Source organism: Balaenoptera musculus, chromosome 11 (assembly GCF_009873245.2).
Source record: "Balaenoptera musculus isolate JJ_BM4_2016_0621 chromosome 11, mBalMus1.pri.v3, whole genome shotgun sequence".
Taxonomy (NCBI): Eukaryota; Metazoa; Chordata; class Mammalia; order Artiodactyla; family Balaenopteridae; genus Balaenoptera; species Balaenoptera musculus.
In genome coordinates, this window is record NC_045795.1 from 30,329,420 (window position 1) to 30,347,250 (window position 17,831).

At 43.2% G+C, this 17,831-nt stretch overlaps 1 protein-coding gene across 6 annotated transcripts in view; it reads right to left on the reverse strand.

Moving 5' to 3' along the window:
* Positions 1-17,831, reverse strand: part of RUNX2 (RUNX family transcription factor 2) — a 282,428-nt gene that overhangs the window by 109,143 nt on the left and 155,454 nt on the right. For 5 of the 6 annotated variants that reach the window (XM_036869865.1, XM_036869863.1, XM_036869861.1 and 2 more), the window contains one exon: positions 16,414-16,587. The exons of the other annotated variant lie outside the window; for it this stretch is intronic. In XM_036869865.1, coding sequence (XP_036725760.1) covers positions 16,414-16,587 — 174 coding nt within the window. The remainder of the gene's footprint in view (positions 1-16,413; positions 16,588-17,831) is intronic. 6 annotated transcript variants of the gene reach the window in all.

Consider the following 17,831-nt stretch of genomic DNA (forward strand, 5'->3'; position numbering starts at 1 on the left):
TGGCTAATTAGCATTATTCAAAAAAATTAAAAATCTGACTCTAAACTATCCAGGGTGGTTGGGTTGTCTAGTGTTAAGTCTTGACGATTTCCAAGATCAGACTCAGCACAATTCAGTATAATGCCTGGCACATAGTAGGTGCTCAATAAATAACCATTGCATGAGCCTCCCAGGGTGGCTGGAGTGAATAATAGAATTTTATAATGAAGTAGTAATTAGTCCTTCTCTAACTTCCCCTTAGGCTACAAAAGAACTTGTTACTGGTGACATTTTAGCTTTGACATAAATTTCCTGACTGCTGGAATATATACTAGAACAGTCTATCAAAGGATAGCTTTCCTTTGAGTGGAGGTCCTTCCTGAAGATATCTAAGATTAGCAAGAAGAACTTCTCACTAGCCCTAAACAAGTGAGAAGTTCTCGATCTCTCTCTCTCTCTCTTTTTTTTTTTTTTTTTCTTTCTCAGAGGACAGGCTGCAGGCCAGCCAATCTCTCTTCCAAGTTCACTGTCCTAAGATTCTATGATAATGACCTACTTAAGGAGAGAGAGTTACTAAAGAAAAATAAAACACAAGAACTGTCATATAGGGCTCACTAGATCTAGTCTAAGGAATTTTAAAAGGGAACAGTAATCTTTAAAACATAATAATAATAATGGTCTCCAAGCACCCCAGGGCTTCTCAAATACCCTGTGAATGAGGCCTCAACAATCCCAGCTCCCCAACATCTGGCCTGTGTGATCTTGGACAAATTACATAACCTATCTAACTTCAAGGTGCTTAATGTGTATAATGGGAATAAATAAGAAGAGCTCCCTCTTAAAGTTGTTTTAGCGATTAAATGAGGTAATGTAGGAAAGAGCTTAGCACGTGGAAGGAACCCAATAAATGTTCACCACTGTTAAAGCATCTACTTTACTGAGCCTTCATTCTGTATTTATGTTTCCAGCCCATAACCTCTTATTCTAGCAAAGGGCCATTTTTAGAAAGCTTCCTGTAGTTCTGAAGTCTGCCATTTGGAGACCATATCTGCACCGGTTGCTTTGATACACTTTACAATCATTTAACCTGAATCGTGTTCCTTCTTAGCCTTAGCTTCTCCCAGACCAAGAAATCCTAATCTGCTTAGTGTGTTTTCTAATACTGTATGCTTCAACTTTTTTCAAACTTTTAGTGGGGGAAAAAAAAAAAAAAAAGGCTATAAAATAGCCATAAAATGTCCAATCACTAAGAAAATGTAGTCCTATCATAAATATATGATTACATCATATTTGCTTTGTTGTGGACAATTATTAATGCTTACAATAGAGAAAAGTCACCTTAAACTGATCTCATAAACGATTTCTGAACTCAACTTCCTGAAGAAACCTGAGACTTCTGAGATTCACTCTGAACTTGGATGAGTCAGAGCAGGTGACAGATGTTTTTAGGCACCGCCGGTCAATCCTAAGGTTACTGATAGGGAAGAGTGAGTACAGGGCCTAGCTCTGAGACAAACCTACTGATTAACCATTAACAAACAAGAAACTGTCTTCATCAACCTCAGGCCCCACAGGGCTAGTAGAACGTATTCCTTTCCTATACCCCATGCAGAGTTGTACTGAATGTTTCGTCCTTTTGAGTCTGCAGAAACGTGGAGGGAAGTACCCTGTCCTTCCACTCCAACGTAAATAAGAATATCCTTGATTTTTTGGGTCTCAGAGACTAGAGGTGCCAATCATCGCCTTGATATTACATCCTGGGTGACCTGAGATTACCTACGAGCACCCACAAGTTTTCAGAAAATAACTGAACTCTATTTCACAGACGTTCCCAAAAGACAAGAAAACTGCTGTTGAACTTTAAATAGTTTTAGGGTGCTTTAAGAATGATAATTCATTATTTTCCTATGGCAATCTTCGGAAACAGCATCAGTATTATTTTTATTACTATATTCTAGAAATTCAAAGCATTGACAGAAGTTTTTATATAGATATGACAATTTAAAAACAAGACCCTGGGTGTTGGCTTTTTTATGGGCACATACTCTTTTGTGCTTGGGAAACCTGAAATACTAAATAGCACAGGAGCATTTTAATAGGACTCCACCCCTATTTCTCCCCAAACTTCTCTCCTATCACCTAACAAAGGGGAGGGGGGAGTTTAAAGGGAAGTCGTAATCAAGTATGACCTGTAACATAAACTTGAGAGAGAAGATCAGGTCTTCCCTATACAATGGGCTGCTGTGCTCACAGCAGGATGTGACTAATCACAATGACTAAATGGGAGAGAAGAGAAAGAAGCAGAAGACCTAGGGCAGGGCGGAGCTCCTGGAGGCACTGGGGACGACACCAAGGAGAAAACAGTCCCCAGTCTAACTGGGAACGCATGCTAGGAACCGCCACCAGGCTTCGGAGGTCAGGCTAGCGATTGGACACGTCAGACCTACAGCTGTACACTTCCACAAGAAACGGTAGACCAAATCTAGCTACTAAGAGCTCAGGTTAAATAAAGAGGAGCCAGTCACTTGACAAAAAGAATCCCTTCAGCATTTGTTCCAACTGAGGCAATGTCAGTTGGACGAATTTTAAAAAGACACCAGAGAGGCACAAACTATTGGGTGTAAGACAGGCTCAAGGATGTTTTGTACCACAAGGGGAATATAGCCAATATTCTGTAATAACCGGAAATGGAAAGTAACCTTTAAATATTGTATAAAAGCTTAAAAAAAATTTTTTTTAATTAAAAAAAAAAAAAAAAGACACCAGAAGTCCGGGGGCCCACATACACTTTGCACTTTCTCTCCCAACTCACTAAAGTTGAGGGCAAGGTTCTTATTTAGCTATCCCTTTTTCACCTACAAAGTACCAATCGTCATTACTGCCACCTTAACAGGGCTTTGGGGGGGGGCAGTTTTTACATGCTATTCTGGTGAGTCAGCCAACTATCCTTTTTTTTTTTTTTTTAATTTATTTATTTATTTATTTATAACTATCCATTTTTATTGTGACGAACAGCTTCTGTACGCCTACATGGCCGTGCGATGGTCTAAGGGATAGATAATCAACAAAAGACATTTCTTGCCACGCAAAAGCTTATACATGCAGGTGGGGAAAGTAAGACTAACAGACATAAAACAACAAGTAACTTAAAAATGTTCAAAGCATGTACCTGTGTTTTTCAAAAAGCTCCACAGGGCACCAATATCAGTGTGAATTTTATAAGATCTCCTTCTAGGGTGGTGTTCCTTCAGCTTAGGCTACTTGGAGATTGGGCCATCTGCTTTCCATTCTATAGACCCCAAAACATAAAAGTACAGGAGACAACATTCCCAGGAGATGCTCAAAAATTGGATGTTACTTGGGGGGAGAAGTGGTTCACACGTCTCAAGTGGCCTTTGCATCAGGCAAAAAATGGAGACAACCATTTATTTAAACGGTGATATGGAAAGCAAGCCCTCTCCTTTGAGTTGGACCACAAGCTCTGAAGTTCAATAACGGATATGGGGAAAAGGAAGCAGGGCCATGCATTTCCTAAAATGATTTGTTAAAGAGTCATGGCTCTAAGAGTATCCAGGCTTTCAAATGACTGAGAAGCTAAATTTCATGTCTGCTTACTTGAACTCTGAACACTTGGGGTCATAATAATAGAGGAATGAAGAGACAGATGTTAGAAAAAAGGCACCGTGGAAAAAGAACTGACTCCAGGAGAACAGGTAGAAGGTTTCTTAACGAAGAAGTTTTGAGTGGGGAGAGCAGAGTGGGCAGAGAGCTGTAGAAAAGCCCAGGGAAAGGTACACGTGGAAACTCAGCGGTTGCTATTAATGAGCCCCCTTTGGTAAACACTCTGGTTAGACACCTGTGGGTGTGAATGAAGGGCTGCTTTCCTAAGAACCGCTCGCAACGGGGCACACCTTGGACACAGTGCTGAACTTCACGCAGAGACGGGAGGAAACAAGTCAACAGGGGCCAAGCCTCAACCAGCGCACAAGCGGCTCCTTCCTGTGGGCGCTGCCGGTGGGCTGCTGTGTAACGTGGCAGGACAGTGGCCGGTGGTTTCTGCCATGTGCGCCCCAGTGAGCACCTGCTATATCTGGGGGCCCGGTCCATTCAGAGAGCAGCACATTCCCACCCCTTCTCCTCCACCCACTTCCCCCTCCCCAGCACTCAACTCGGGCTGTGCAAACCTCCAATATTTCGTGAGAAAACTGGGGGACTTAAAATGAACTGCACAGATAGTTCTCCTAGTTGAAGATTGTGCCTCTCCATTGAAACCAGGGTCAAAGTCAATCATCTCAATGGAGAGAGGCAGCTTTACAATTTCCTACCCTAGACGATTTCCGTCATATTACTGTCATTCATAAGACAAATATACTCACATTCTTACCTCCGTGAATTCCCATTTCCAAACATTTACGCTAAATGCTAAATCTTAAATTCTATGTCTTCTCTAATAACCCTGCTACCTAGACTGGAGTTTTAGAATGAGCTTTCCCACTCACTTCCCGTTCTCCTGACCAAGAGGGAACACCGTCTGAAAACAAACAGGCACTTCCAAGTGCAGGAGGAGCGCTGGATGGGGGGCTCTGGCACTAACTGTGCAGCTGAGCACCAATAATTCACCTTCTCTGAGTATCGCTGTCGTCAGCTGTAAGATGAGAATGGATGGGTTATCTCTAAGATGTTCTCCAGCAATGAAATGCTATGATTCTAACTATTCGGAAAATTGTGCTCCCAACCCTCAGTCCTTTCTGGAGTCGGTAGTTGCAACAGCAAGGACCGAAGCCGCCCTGAGCTGATCTGGGGTGGCTGGGAGAGGCAGCTGATGGGGGCTGACACTCGTGGCGTGTCCCATCACAGAGCGTTGTGGCCCACCTCGGCAGAGAAGGCACCGAGAGCAGAATTTTGACTCCCCTCCTGTCCCCAACCAGGCTGTCTCCAGCCGACTAAGGTGGCCACCAGAATCGCTCGGCAGAAGACCAGCCCAGCCGATTCCAGAGCTTAAGGCTGAAATCTGAGAAAAAAGCAGCAACCTGTTCGGATAGAACTGGATGCCACGCAGGGTGCACCAGGCATGACGAGTTATGTGTCAGTACAAACAATGGGAGGAGGGGCACTTAGTGAATCCTAGGGGAGCATGGTGGGGAAGAGAATGAGAAATGACAGGTACAGCCTGAGACGTCACAGCCCCTAACAAAATGCCAAAAGAAAAACCAGAAGGAAGTTTAGACAAGATAATGAGAAGTGCCTTTTTTCAGTACCACCAATTTGGGGCTGAATGGAACTCATCACTGTCTTACAGAAAATGAGGGAATTTTCTTATTTTCTTTTTAGTTAGGGCTTCTCGTTGACAGAGCAGAGTCTGCAGAGTTCTTCCTTATATTAAGGAAAACATGTCTCCCTGGAACTCCACTCACTCCTCATCACTGCTGCCTGGGATTCCTCGTGCACATGACAGTTATTACATTATTTGAAGATAATGCCTTTAAAGCTTACTACATGATAGACAGTACTTTTACATTCTCTTGCCCCATTTACCTAGAAAAACCTAATAGAAGAAACAAGAGGCTATACCATACGTCACACCTAACCTGGCCTCAGCCTCGGCACATCCGGGACCGCAGTGTAAAGGTAGCAGAGGGAAGGGAACTAGCTACAAATAGGTAGAACCAGAATTTGAGAAATAACTGGGACGTGGTGCTGGCCAGGGGAAGTGACCTTAGTTCAAAATCACAGTATTGAAGTGGATGCAGGAAATTCAAGTTCAAATCAGGCTATTAACATCTAGTGGGTGAGATTATAGCAGTCGGGGTGTTACAGAATGTCCCCAGACATGGTGAATCCTGTTGTTGGATGGATGATGGTATTGTCCATGGTTCCAAGAACTGGCTCCCCACTCCTTCATTCAAAAACTATCTATTGAGTACCTCCTCTGGTACTCTGCTAGGTTCTAGAGATATTAATGGTGAATAAAGAGTCTGCCTGCCCTCATAGAGTTTACAGTTTGGTGGGAGAGGCTGACATTAATCAACTAATCATATAACTGTGATAAGTGCTAAAAAGGAGATGTCCTTGGCATCATAAGAATGTACAGTGGGGGACTCCAGCCAAGCCTGGGGAAGGCTTCTCTAATGATGTGATGGTTAGAGAAGGGCAAGCAGAAGTCCAGTGGATACGTAGGTGGGGTTAAGAGGGCTTTAGGTAAAGCAAACAGCATATATCAAGTTCCTGGGACGGAGGCAGTATAGCTTTTTAGAAGAGCTGAGAAAGCCAGTGTGGTTGGACGACTGACAAAAGGTTCAAGACAGTGTGAGAAGAGACTGGAAAACAGGCAGGGAGGACCCAGGCTATGCAGAACCTGCTGGGCCACGCGAGAGGTTTTGGTCTTTATCCTAAGTGCAATGGAAGGTCACGGGGGTGTTTTTAAGTATGGGGTGACATCATCAGATTCACATTTTTAAAATCTCCCTCTGACAGCATCATAATAGAAACAGGGCACAAGTCCAGCCCAGGACACACACAGGGAAGGGTGTGTAGGGAAAACAGCAGCTGAAACAGATGCAAGGGTGGAGTCCAGGAGCTGCACTCAGGGAACCAGGAAGCAGCCTGAGGCACTCAGCTGCCTCTGCACATGGTCCAACCAGGGGGATGAGGTCATGAGATGCCTCAGCTGGATCAGATTGGCTCTGGGTGGGCAAGGGGAGCCCGCGATCAACAGCCTTGGGCCTGCAGCTGTGATCTGGGCAGGCTCCACCTCATACATTCTGGTTCAGGGGTAAAGCCTGGGCATCTGTACGTGTAACAAGCTCCCCAGGTGATGCTAATACACGCCAAAGTTTGAGAACAACGGGCATCATTTTTACTCATGTTTGTTAGAAAGGAAAATTACCCAACAGTACTCTGAATTAATCTTCCCTATCAGGAAGAATGATCTTCAAATAGAATGAGCAGAGCAAACATGCTTAAGAGGAAATTAAGGTCCAAGAGACGTGAGGAGATAAGAGAGAGCAACCTACTGCTTTAAATGAATTCAAGTTCCTGCTCCAAGATGAATTACGCCCCACAATATTGCAAGAATGTATGGAGACTGGCAGACAAAGGGCTTCTCTTGGACAGAGCAGGGTCTGCAAAGTCCTTCCTTGTATTAAGGAAAACGTGTCTCCCTGGAACTCCACGCACTCCTCATTGTAGCTTCGCTGCCTGGGATTCCTCGTCCACATGACAGTTATTATTTGAAGATAATGACTTTAAAGTTTACTACATGATAAGACAGTACTTTTACATTCTCTTTCCCCATTTACCTTTCCTGAGAATGGCATTGCCATGGGTAAAAATCTAAATTGCAACTAGTTTTTTGGAGCCATTGCTTGCAGACCACTAAAAACACTTGAGTCCCTTTTGAAAGCCTGTGTATAATCAACACTTCACACTTGATGCCCAAAGTGACTATCAGAAAGCAGAATGGGTTCACTAAAAACTTGTTCCCTAGGATTACGAGAGCAATAGGTTAAAAGAAAGCTCCTCTGTCTGTTGTGCATCTTGACCTCAGCAAGATACACACCTTACCTCTAAAGGGATGTACAGGTAGTTAAAAGGCCCACCAGAAAGTGGTTGTTGATACGGGTCACGGTCAGCTTCGAGAGAGGAACACAGTGGCATATTCAAGGGCATGATAATCCTACTTACGTCCTGCATCTTCAGCAAAGTCTTTAAGAATGAAAAGCAACCTTCCTAAGCTTCAAGATGAGACAAAATTGGGAGAAACAGTCAACATACTGGATGAGGAGCCAGAACTATAAAATAACCCTACAAGATGGAAGGGGGAGATGAAAGTGACACAATGAAATCGACAAAGAACAAGAGTACAGTGCTGCATTTGGTCAACTCCAAGACGGGACGGGGGAAGCCTGCCCTAAGAGCAGAGTTTTTCATGGACTGCAAGCCACAGTGTGATGGGATGACAAAAAGTCAGCACAATCTTGAGATGGATTAACAGAACACGAGTGGACCCCTACCCCACTGGTCAGTGCTGGAGGGTTGTGTTTTCTCGAGGTAGGGTCAGCCCAGAGCCCTGGAGAAGACAGAACAAGGCATGGGACCTCCATCTGTCACACGAGGAATGGTTAAGGAATGGCCAAGAGCTCCCATCTACCCTCAGCCTTTCCATGGGACACCTACTTCCCACCTGAACTGAAGCTTGGATTTCCCCAGATCCTTCCTCCTAACCTTTCCACTTGGCTGTTGCTCATTCTCCAAGGCCACAAGATGAGCCAACTCCTCTTCAGAAGTTCTTCTGTCTTTACCCTAACCTACCAACCTCCAGAACATTCTTCCACATTGGTAAGTGGCTCAACATCTTCCTCGTTTCCCTGACTTGCACCGAGTCCTACTGAGTCCTAGAGAAACTGTCATTCCCACTGACCATCAACCACTGCACAGCCCACTTCTGTTCACAAGCTGCAACCACTTCAGGAGACAATCACTGCTGACTGGCTCTTCCCAGCATCTCTGTCCTTACCTGGGTCCTCAGTGATGCTCAAAGTCATTTTCCTTTCCCCCCACTCACCTTGCTGACAGCCCCAAAGGTGTACTGTTCTTCTAACCCTTTCCCCTACACCCTCCCCACCTAAAACCACCTTGTCAGACTTCACCTTCCCGGGACACTGATTTCTAATTTCAGCCCTGAGAGTTCCAGAATCTCCTGGTGCCTAAGTTTTCTTATTCGCTAAACAGGGTTCACAATACTGACTCTTCTGTGAAATCTGTCCTCTTACTGACTCTTCTGTGAAATCTGTTACAACCAACTGTTTTTAAACAGTTAAAAAGCAAGTCCTTATCAAAATAAACAAAGCCCTGGAAAGAATCTGATGGTCTTAACTGGGAATAGTGCCATACAATTTTATTCCTGGAATACTTCTGCATATATTAAAATGAAAAAAAATGGAATGAAAATACTTTTCAAACTGATAACATCTGTAATATAATGTTGCTGCTATTAATACCACATAGTACAATAAACTCCAGCTCTCTGTTTGAAGGCCTGGGTGCCCATCCACAATTCAACATCAAAATACACCATTAGAGCATCCATTATATCAAACCGCATGCCTGACTCGCCCCTCTCCTGGAATAGCCCTGGAGGTTGAATATTTCATTCAAAGTTAGACTCCTATTCTGATCATTCTTCCCAGAATCCATAGCAAAAGATAAAAAGGGGCAAGAAGGGTCCCTAGGCAACTAGTAAAGACACGCATACATGTGTGTACACATATACACATATACATATATGTAAAGCTCAAACTAAATATAAAACTAAAAAGAGAAAGGTGATGCTTTGGAAAAGAATGAGAGAACGAAACCCAGACTTCCTCTGGGCAGAGTCCTGAAGTCAGGCTAGAAATGGAACAGTCTTGGGGAAGGACAAGGAAAGGCATCATGAAGGAGATCGATTCTCCTTATCATGATTCGACATTAACTGAGCATCTTGTATTCCAGACAGGAGAACATTACGATGACAAGATTTTGGAACTCAAGAAATTGATTTTTCTTGGAACATTACCCGTCTTGTGTTTTTCTAAAAGTACAGTAAAGTCAGAGCATCTTCAGTTAATAGGGAATTCCAACCGACAGAAGTCCAGAGACCTTTAAGGAGCTCATCTACGACTGATGCCAACAGTTTCAGTGACCACACAGCACATTGACAGCCAGCCCTTCACAGGGTCGTACTGAGCTTTATCCTTCAAAGCCAGCCCAGGCCGGACCTGAACTCCACTCTTCCTTAGTAGGCGGCTGCCAGAGTTGAAGAGATGCGAAATCGTGTTCACACACAGGATTTGTGCTATTTCTTCATAAGAACTGGAACCAGCAACCTCCTCTGAAGAGCTTTCCCGCTCACACGTGTGCGTGGCAGCAGCACATTTTCCTGACTATTCTGCCCAAAAGATCTCAAAGGAAGAAGGCAGGACAGGACTCTGCAGTAACTTCAGAAATGGAAACACAGCACCACCCAACTGAAACAACAGAACTTCCAATCACCTGCCTTGAGTGTGGTGATTTCAGTTCCTTAAGACACAAGATGCCTATAGGTGAGTAGGACCACAGTGATCGTAAGGCAGGGGACCTCATTTGACTCCCACTCCCCACATCCTACAATTCTTCTCACGCTGAAGGCACCCGCAGTCATCCTTCCTGCTCAGTAACAGTCACTGTGCCCCTCGTGGGTTCATCCTCTTCACGCTCACAGCCACTGCCACCCACCCTCGCCCGCTTCACCTCCCAACTTGTTTCACCCGAAAGAATCGCGGGGTCACTCGGCACTTGAATAGGACGGTAGTTTGGGACACGGCTGCTCAGCTGTGCTTTCCTATTTCTAAAAGGCTTTGCTAGTAAATGTTTCAGTGCAAGCACAGCGGCCTGAGGGCTAAAACAGCCAAACACATACACAGCTGAAGCCCAGCTGGCCAGGATCCTCTTAATGCTTAAAGGAGCATGTTTGCCAAGGGGACACAGCAGCGGACTGAAGTTGGGCGGAAACGAGTTCGCTTCAGGCAAGGTAACTGCTGTTAAGATCATCATCATCCTACATGATGCCTGGCAAGTTGATTTTCAAGATATCCCTAAAAAGGTTACCTTGAATATAGGCTCATATATAACTGTCCTTTAATTAGCAAAAGCAATTATATTGCATTTTAAAGCTTAATTCAGATACTCCTAATGCATCCCTTTTATGAACATTTCGTCTGTGAGGATCCTAAATAATATCTGATGGAGAAAGAAAAAGACATAGGTCCATGAGGACACGTGCCACTTAGACAGTCAGCAACATGGCCGACTCAATGGCCATGAGGCTGGTTGCCCGCTAAGAGTCTGGAACTCACAGTCAACTACAGTAGCTCAAGAGGCCTTTAGCAGCTCATTTCTCGAAGAGTCCATTTCCTCCACCTATAAAATATGTACTTTACAGAATTGTTTTAAGGCTTTAACAAGAACTTTATGTAAAACTAGTTTGTAAATGGTAAAGAGCTGCACAAATGAAAGTCTGAAATGGGAGGAAACTGGGCCAAGAGAGACGTACGCTTCAGCTTCCTGAGGGTGCCTGGTGGTTGAGTGCACAGGACCCTCCAGCTACATAAATCTGGCCTTAATTCCTGTATTTATGACTCACTGGTGTGTAAGTGGGACCTTGAGCAAGTTATTAGCCTCTCGGACCCTCAGTTTTCACAACAATGCTACCCATCTTATAGAACCGTTGTGAGAAATGCCTGCTATACGATACACAGTCAATAAATGGCAGCTAAGAGTAATCCAATCAAATAGGTACTAGAAAAATATTCAGGGTAGGATAATAATGGGTCACACTTCCTGAAGAAGTCAAACACCTGTTCATTCGTTCATCACCAAACCGAAAGTCACCAAGCAGTGGGCACCATAGAAGACAACGGGGACACAGAGGTCAGTAAAACATGGCCCTAGACTTTGAAAGTTCAAACTCTGACGGAGGAGACAGACGTGTACACAAATAATTGTCACCATGTGCAACGGTGGTGTGGGAGCCTTAGACTCAGCTTGGGTGGGTTGGAAGAGGCCTGACAGAGGTGCCAGCGTTTGACCTGAGTCCTGAATGCGACCATCCTTAATTCCCTCTGGGGCTAGTGCAGTCACTTCCTAAAGGAAGACCCTGCTCCTACCACTGCCCCCTTATGATCCATGCTTCACACAGCAGCCAAAGGAGTTCTTAAAAGCATGTGAATTAGATAATGTCATTCTCTTGCTTCACATCCTTCAATAGCGCCCCACTGCGGTCTGGACAAAACCCACACTCACCAGGGCCTTGAAGACTCTCCTTAATCAAGCCCCTGGCCGCTCCCCTTTTTCACTCCGCTCTACCTACCCTGACCTTCCTGTCCCCTGCACACACCGCATCACCGCTCCCTGAGAGCCTTTGCCTGAGTTTCCCCTCGGCCAGAAATGCTGTTCCTCAGAGATCTTCAAAGCTCTTCAAACTTTCCAATCAAAATTAGCTTCTTCCCTCCCTACACTGCTGTCTCTCCCATTACTCTATTTCATTTCCCCAAAGCTTCTATTATTATCTGAAATTATCTTGCATGTATGCTTATTGACCCAATCGCTGACTATATGTCACTAAAATGTGAGCCCCTGGTGAAGAGAAACTATACTATCTCGTTCTCTTACATTAATGCCTGGCAAAAAATAAGCACTCAATAAATATGTTTTTAGGAATGAATAACAGAATCGCAGAATGCCCACCCCCAAGGTTACATGAATTTCCCAATCCGCCAAGGGTCTGAGTCAGCTTTTTGTTCCTGTAGATGCGGCTCACCCATCCAGAGAGTACTGAGTTCAAAACAGTGCTTATCTTGAGCAACATCTCCTAACATAGTCTCCCTACTCCACTGCCACCACCATGTTCTGAATCAAAAGGTGGACATTTGTGACAAGCTAGGTGTTTCCTAGCACCCAGAGACAGGCAACTGATGTCTGAAAGATGAAAAAAAAAAAAAAAAAAAAAGAGGTGCAGAGGAAGCAACTTCCTCAGGAAGCCGTGGGGAGGCCCTGGGCCCTCAGGCAGAACGTCAGCCATTAAAGACCTCAACAGAGTGACAGGTCAGACCGGCACTGCAAAGAAGCCAGCCTACCACATGGCCAGGACCTTGAGCCCTAGGAACTGCAAGACACACTAATATGAAACACTAAAGGCTTAGGACTTCTTCACTTTACAACTCCTAATTTCATTTCACGCTTCTGGGAGTTCGATTTGCCTTTTATGCTGGCATGTGGGAGAACTCATAGTGACTATACAACCATGATCATTGTATGTAGTTTGGGGGTAAGAGCTTGAGATATCAAGAGAGCCAAGCCGATCGATGAGAGATAACTGGGCCCTTTCTGTTACAAATACCTTTATCCAAAGGATTACGTGAACTAAAATGCAGGAGTGGCATATTGCAAAGAAGTTACAAAATCCAGTCTCTTAAGGAGAATTTAAATTTAATCATGTGAAAATGTAGACCCTAAACTGAAATGATACCAAATGGTTTAACCATGTACGTGTTCAACTGAAATGTGATTTCTGCTGTTATTGTTCATCGGAAGGGAACAAAGGCACCCTGGGGTGGGAAATCAGAAAGAACGGTCAACACGAACCAGGCATGATAGTCCAACCCTTCTTGCAATGATTTCTTCTTATCTAAACTTTCATTCATTCAACATTTAATGAGACGCTAGCTACCACTGTGCTAGGCACAAAAGAAAATAAATGCCTGGAATAAATCCCTCAGAGAATTTCTAATCTAGAGGGGAGATACACAGAAGCCATAAAATAAGGCTATCTCAACTGAAGCTTAGAGGATGGAGAGGCAGCCTCTAGATGAAGGTTCCAAGACTTTCATGAAGAAGATAACAGTGACCTTGAAGGATGGGTGGATCTTGTCAACAGAAAGAGACCGCCATAGATAGAACAGTGTAAGTCAGGGGGTACAGAGGGAAGACGTGTACATTATAGCCTTGGGATAGAATGTGGCTGTGCATGGGCTGGGAAAGATAACTCTTCACTTAGATTTTAACTCAAGGACAGAACTTTTCTGCTCTCCCCCGTGTTCCCTAAGACCCAATTCTCTACATGTGGTTCACTCTAACTCACACTTATTAAATAAATAAGAAAATTAATCCAGGGAGAAAAAAATGATCTATTCAATTCACTTTGAAGTTGCTGCTGCTACGGATGTTTCTGGGTTGTCCTAATAATCCAGGTCATTGTAGAACTCCGCACATCCTTGGTTATGGGTAGATACTTGTCTCACTAATGACATGCGGGGGTTTAAAGGAAGGGCATGTGGCCAACAGTGGGTAGGGGCGGCATGAATATGTGTGTGTAAGTCCGCAAATTTGGAAAGTTCAAGGAAGTTTTAGGGCCCAATACCTTGTGGATGCTTAAAAAAATGAGGAGACTCATCTATGAATCAATTCTACTGATGCCATCATCCCAAAATGCAGAGCTAATACTCTTGTACTATAATTCCAGAAAGTGATATTTTCATTTTTAAGAATACATCCAGTGAATATTGAAATACTGTTTTTAAATGATCATGATGGAACTGCAGCATGATATTGTATAAGACCAAACATACTGCCTTAGGAGTCAAGAGACCGAATTCTGCTCTGTCACTAACGTGCTGTAAAACTGCCGACAAGGAGCTTAACCTCCGTGAGCCTCCCGACGGGGAGGAGGCTGATGCCCGGAGGTGAGCAGGGTCGGTGCAGGTGGCCAGGCTTTTGCTCGGCTCACACGCTCACCTGGCAGCAACGTGCCCTGGGCCTCCTCGGAGCCTCCCTCTCTGCACTCGTACGTGGGGTCAGGGGTGCTGCTAAAATGTAGATCCTCTTCACAACGTTTACCTAGCTTTTGGTTAATGATATCTAAGGGGGCCTTTGGATTCTAAAATGTCCTCTGGGTCCTCTTTTCTGGTGTCATCTTTAGGTTTGAGGACAAAGCCTTGAGAAAAGCATCTTCTTAAATGAATCTAGCAGCACCCAGGTTCCGAAGGCCATTTTAAAGGCTTTAGCCATCAGCAAAATATAATTAGTAAACAGTTAAGGATTAAAATATAGAAATCACACATTTAAAGAACCCAGGGGTTGCCAAATCATAGAACATATATTTTTCTTATATATATCTTATTAGCCATCATAAGTCCCTTACAAATCATATATAAACACTTTTATATATGTATACACATACTTCTACACACATTTACACACACACACACACACACAGAATCTAAGGATTACTATAAAGACAAAAGGACAGCTATTATGAACCTTAATCAATGATCTAAAATCCATCACTTTAACAAACTACTGTATGTAAAATAAATAAGCCATAAGGATGTATTGTATAACATGGCGAATACAGCCAATATTTTATAATAACTATAAACAGAGTATAATCAATAAAAATTTTGAATCACTACGTTGTACATCTGAAACTAATATAATATTGTAAAAACTATATGTCAATAAAAAAATAAAAAATAAAAATTTAAGTCCATTACTTTAAATGTAGTAGCACGCATAGCGACAAGCTTCAAATTCACAAGTTGGTGTGAATTTCACCCTGGCATTTTCATCGAGGACCCATGTCTAGTGAATACACTAACCTGACTCCTACATTTCAATAACTGGAGATTTATTTAAACCTAACACATGGCTATTCTTCACAGAGTTCTAAGTTTCTTCTCTCATGCAGGTATCTGGTTCTCTTCAGTTTTTAGATATTTTATTTTTATAGTTCTATATTATTTTAAAAATACATATTCAGGCGTATCCATATATTCAGACTAATATACATAGACCCACAGAAACCTAAGTAAATATCCAAAAAGACATAACACCTAATAAGGGCAGGACAGAAGGAGAGGTAGGTCATTTCGTTTATAAACAATTATGCTTATAAACTGTTAAAGGCACTCAAAACCTAACGGCTACAGACAAAAACCTAACCATTAGAAAAGATCCAAGTTGAGAGTTTATTGTACATTTTGAGTTATTTTCCTTCCCGTCTAGTCGCTCTGCCAACAATAGTAACTAGATGACATGTTGAGTTCCTTGCTGCTCTCAGTACTGTGATCTGCAAATTAAAGACCTATGACGATTAGCGCACTCTCTTGTCACCATGGCATAAAAGCAAGCAGACTAGTCCTACAGGAAGATCTGCTTTTGCCCAAGTGGGGCAGGAAAAAAAAAAAGGGTTGGGAGTCTTAACGCACCAAATGTGAATGATTAATCTGTAATGCGATGCTGATATTCATTTTTAAGAAGAAAGGTAAAGCAAGCAGCACACTGGAATGCATAAAGAGAAATGTCACATGAAGAACGGGAGCTCAATGTGAATCAGAGGGGACATCTGTCTGCCCGATGGGCCGCTCCTTGGTCTTGCCTTATAACCACCAATTAAGGCTACCTGTTAGCCCAGGGCAATTTTCCAGCCAACTTAATGAAACAGTTATACATGTAAGAAACATTAGCCCAGATCTGAGACGGTAATGCTAATTTTCTAATAGTGAGGGTGTGATGTTATCCCCTGTGCCACCTGGACACAATACAGAAACTGACAACAAACATTCTCCCAGACAGCATGGTATTACCGTCCCACCAGTGTGCAGACTGACATCGCCACAGAGGACAGCATCAGTAGAAACTTCCTCCAAAATTTATCCCAAAGTCAGTGAATACTGGTATTTGGTTTTTATTAAAAAGAAAAAAAAAAAGAAGGCCAGTGTCTTCAAGTGTTGATTTCTTTCATCATAAGCCATTTCCCAGCTCCAGAAGCTTTGAAGTGAACGCGTCTCATCTGTCAGGCAGCCCCTCACCCCCAGCCTGCCGGAGTCTGCGAAAGTGAGACCTATGAGTCTGTCTTACCTGTAATCTGACTCTGTCCTTGTGGATTAAAAGGACTTGGTGCAGAGTTCAGGGAGGGCCGTGGGTTCTGAGGCGGGACACCTACTCTCATACTGGGATGAGGGATGCGCCCTAAATCACTGAGGCGGTCAGAGAACAAACTAGGTTTAGAGTCATCAAGCTTCTGTCTGTGCCCTGGAAACAGCAAATCATAAAATAAAAGCATATTAATTAGCTGAACAATTGACCATGCTAAATAGATACGTGAACATACATACTAGGGGTTTAAGCCAAGGAATTGTCAATACTGATCTTTATAATGATGCGTCTATATAATGCCTTCCATTTCAAAGGGCTTTTTAATAAGCATCGTCCGGTGGCAAGCGTCCCTAGTTCTGTTCTAGGAATGGAGAGCGGAGGGGCCCAGAGGGTGACTCGGGGCCAAGCATCAGCGGTGAGGCCCAGACACCAGAGCCCAAGAGGGACTCTCTGGGCGCCCCCTCTGGCCTCTCGGGGAGGCTGGGAAAGGTGACTGTGTCCTGGGCTGTGTTTGCTCATTTCATGAAGGAGGAAACCTCCCCTGAAACTTCAGAATCTGTGCATGGGACACACAGTGGGCCATACTTGGGGCAGAAACAGAGACAAACACATCTGTTAAAGGGACATTTCCATGATGACCATAAGTGACTTTTTCTTTTTTATGTTACCACTGTACCTTATGGAGACTCCTTTCTGAAAAATTAAAACTCAAACCGAGAACCCCTTTAAGAGGAAAACAGAAATACAGGCAAGGAAACTCAAATCCTCTAGAGGAATGTGGATATTTTGTGATACGCCAAAGCCTGAAAGCGTATAATAAACTATGTTAAATCAGAGAGAATGCTTTTTTTATTTTAAATCTAGTACTGTGGTTCTGTAAGAGAAACTGAAAAATACCCTTTGGGTTACCATGTGAATGTGAGAATCCACTATTTAAAAAAAAAAAAAACCAAAAACCTCACTTTGTCTCTCTTCTAGTTTATTCAAGTGTAAAATCCACAGAAATTCTAGATATTAAAGAACTATGTAAGTTGAAATATAACCAAAGTACTAAGACTTTTTAAAAATCATCCAATCATTCTTAGCAAAGAGCATGGTATTGCCTTGGTGCAGGTATAACTGGAAAACACCTGAATCTTGATGCGACATTAGTTAAGTGTAAATCCGTAGAGTGGGACTGTGGTGAACAAGTACACTAATGCTTACTGCCTAAACAGAAATATATTCCATATTCTGTACCAGTGAAGCCCTGGTATGTTGCCCCAACAGTTTAGTAAAATGTTAAGTAACTGAAGCTGATTCAAAGAAGAGCCATTTAAGATGATGGCTAGAAGAAGAATTTGCAGGAAAAATTAAGGGCATTAGGAGTAGTATCTATAACAGAAGAAAACCTTGAAGGA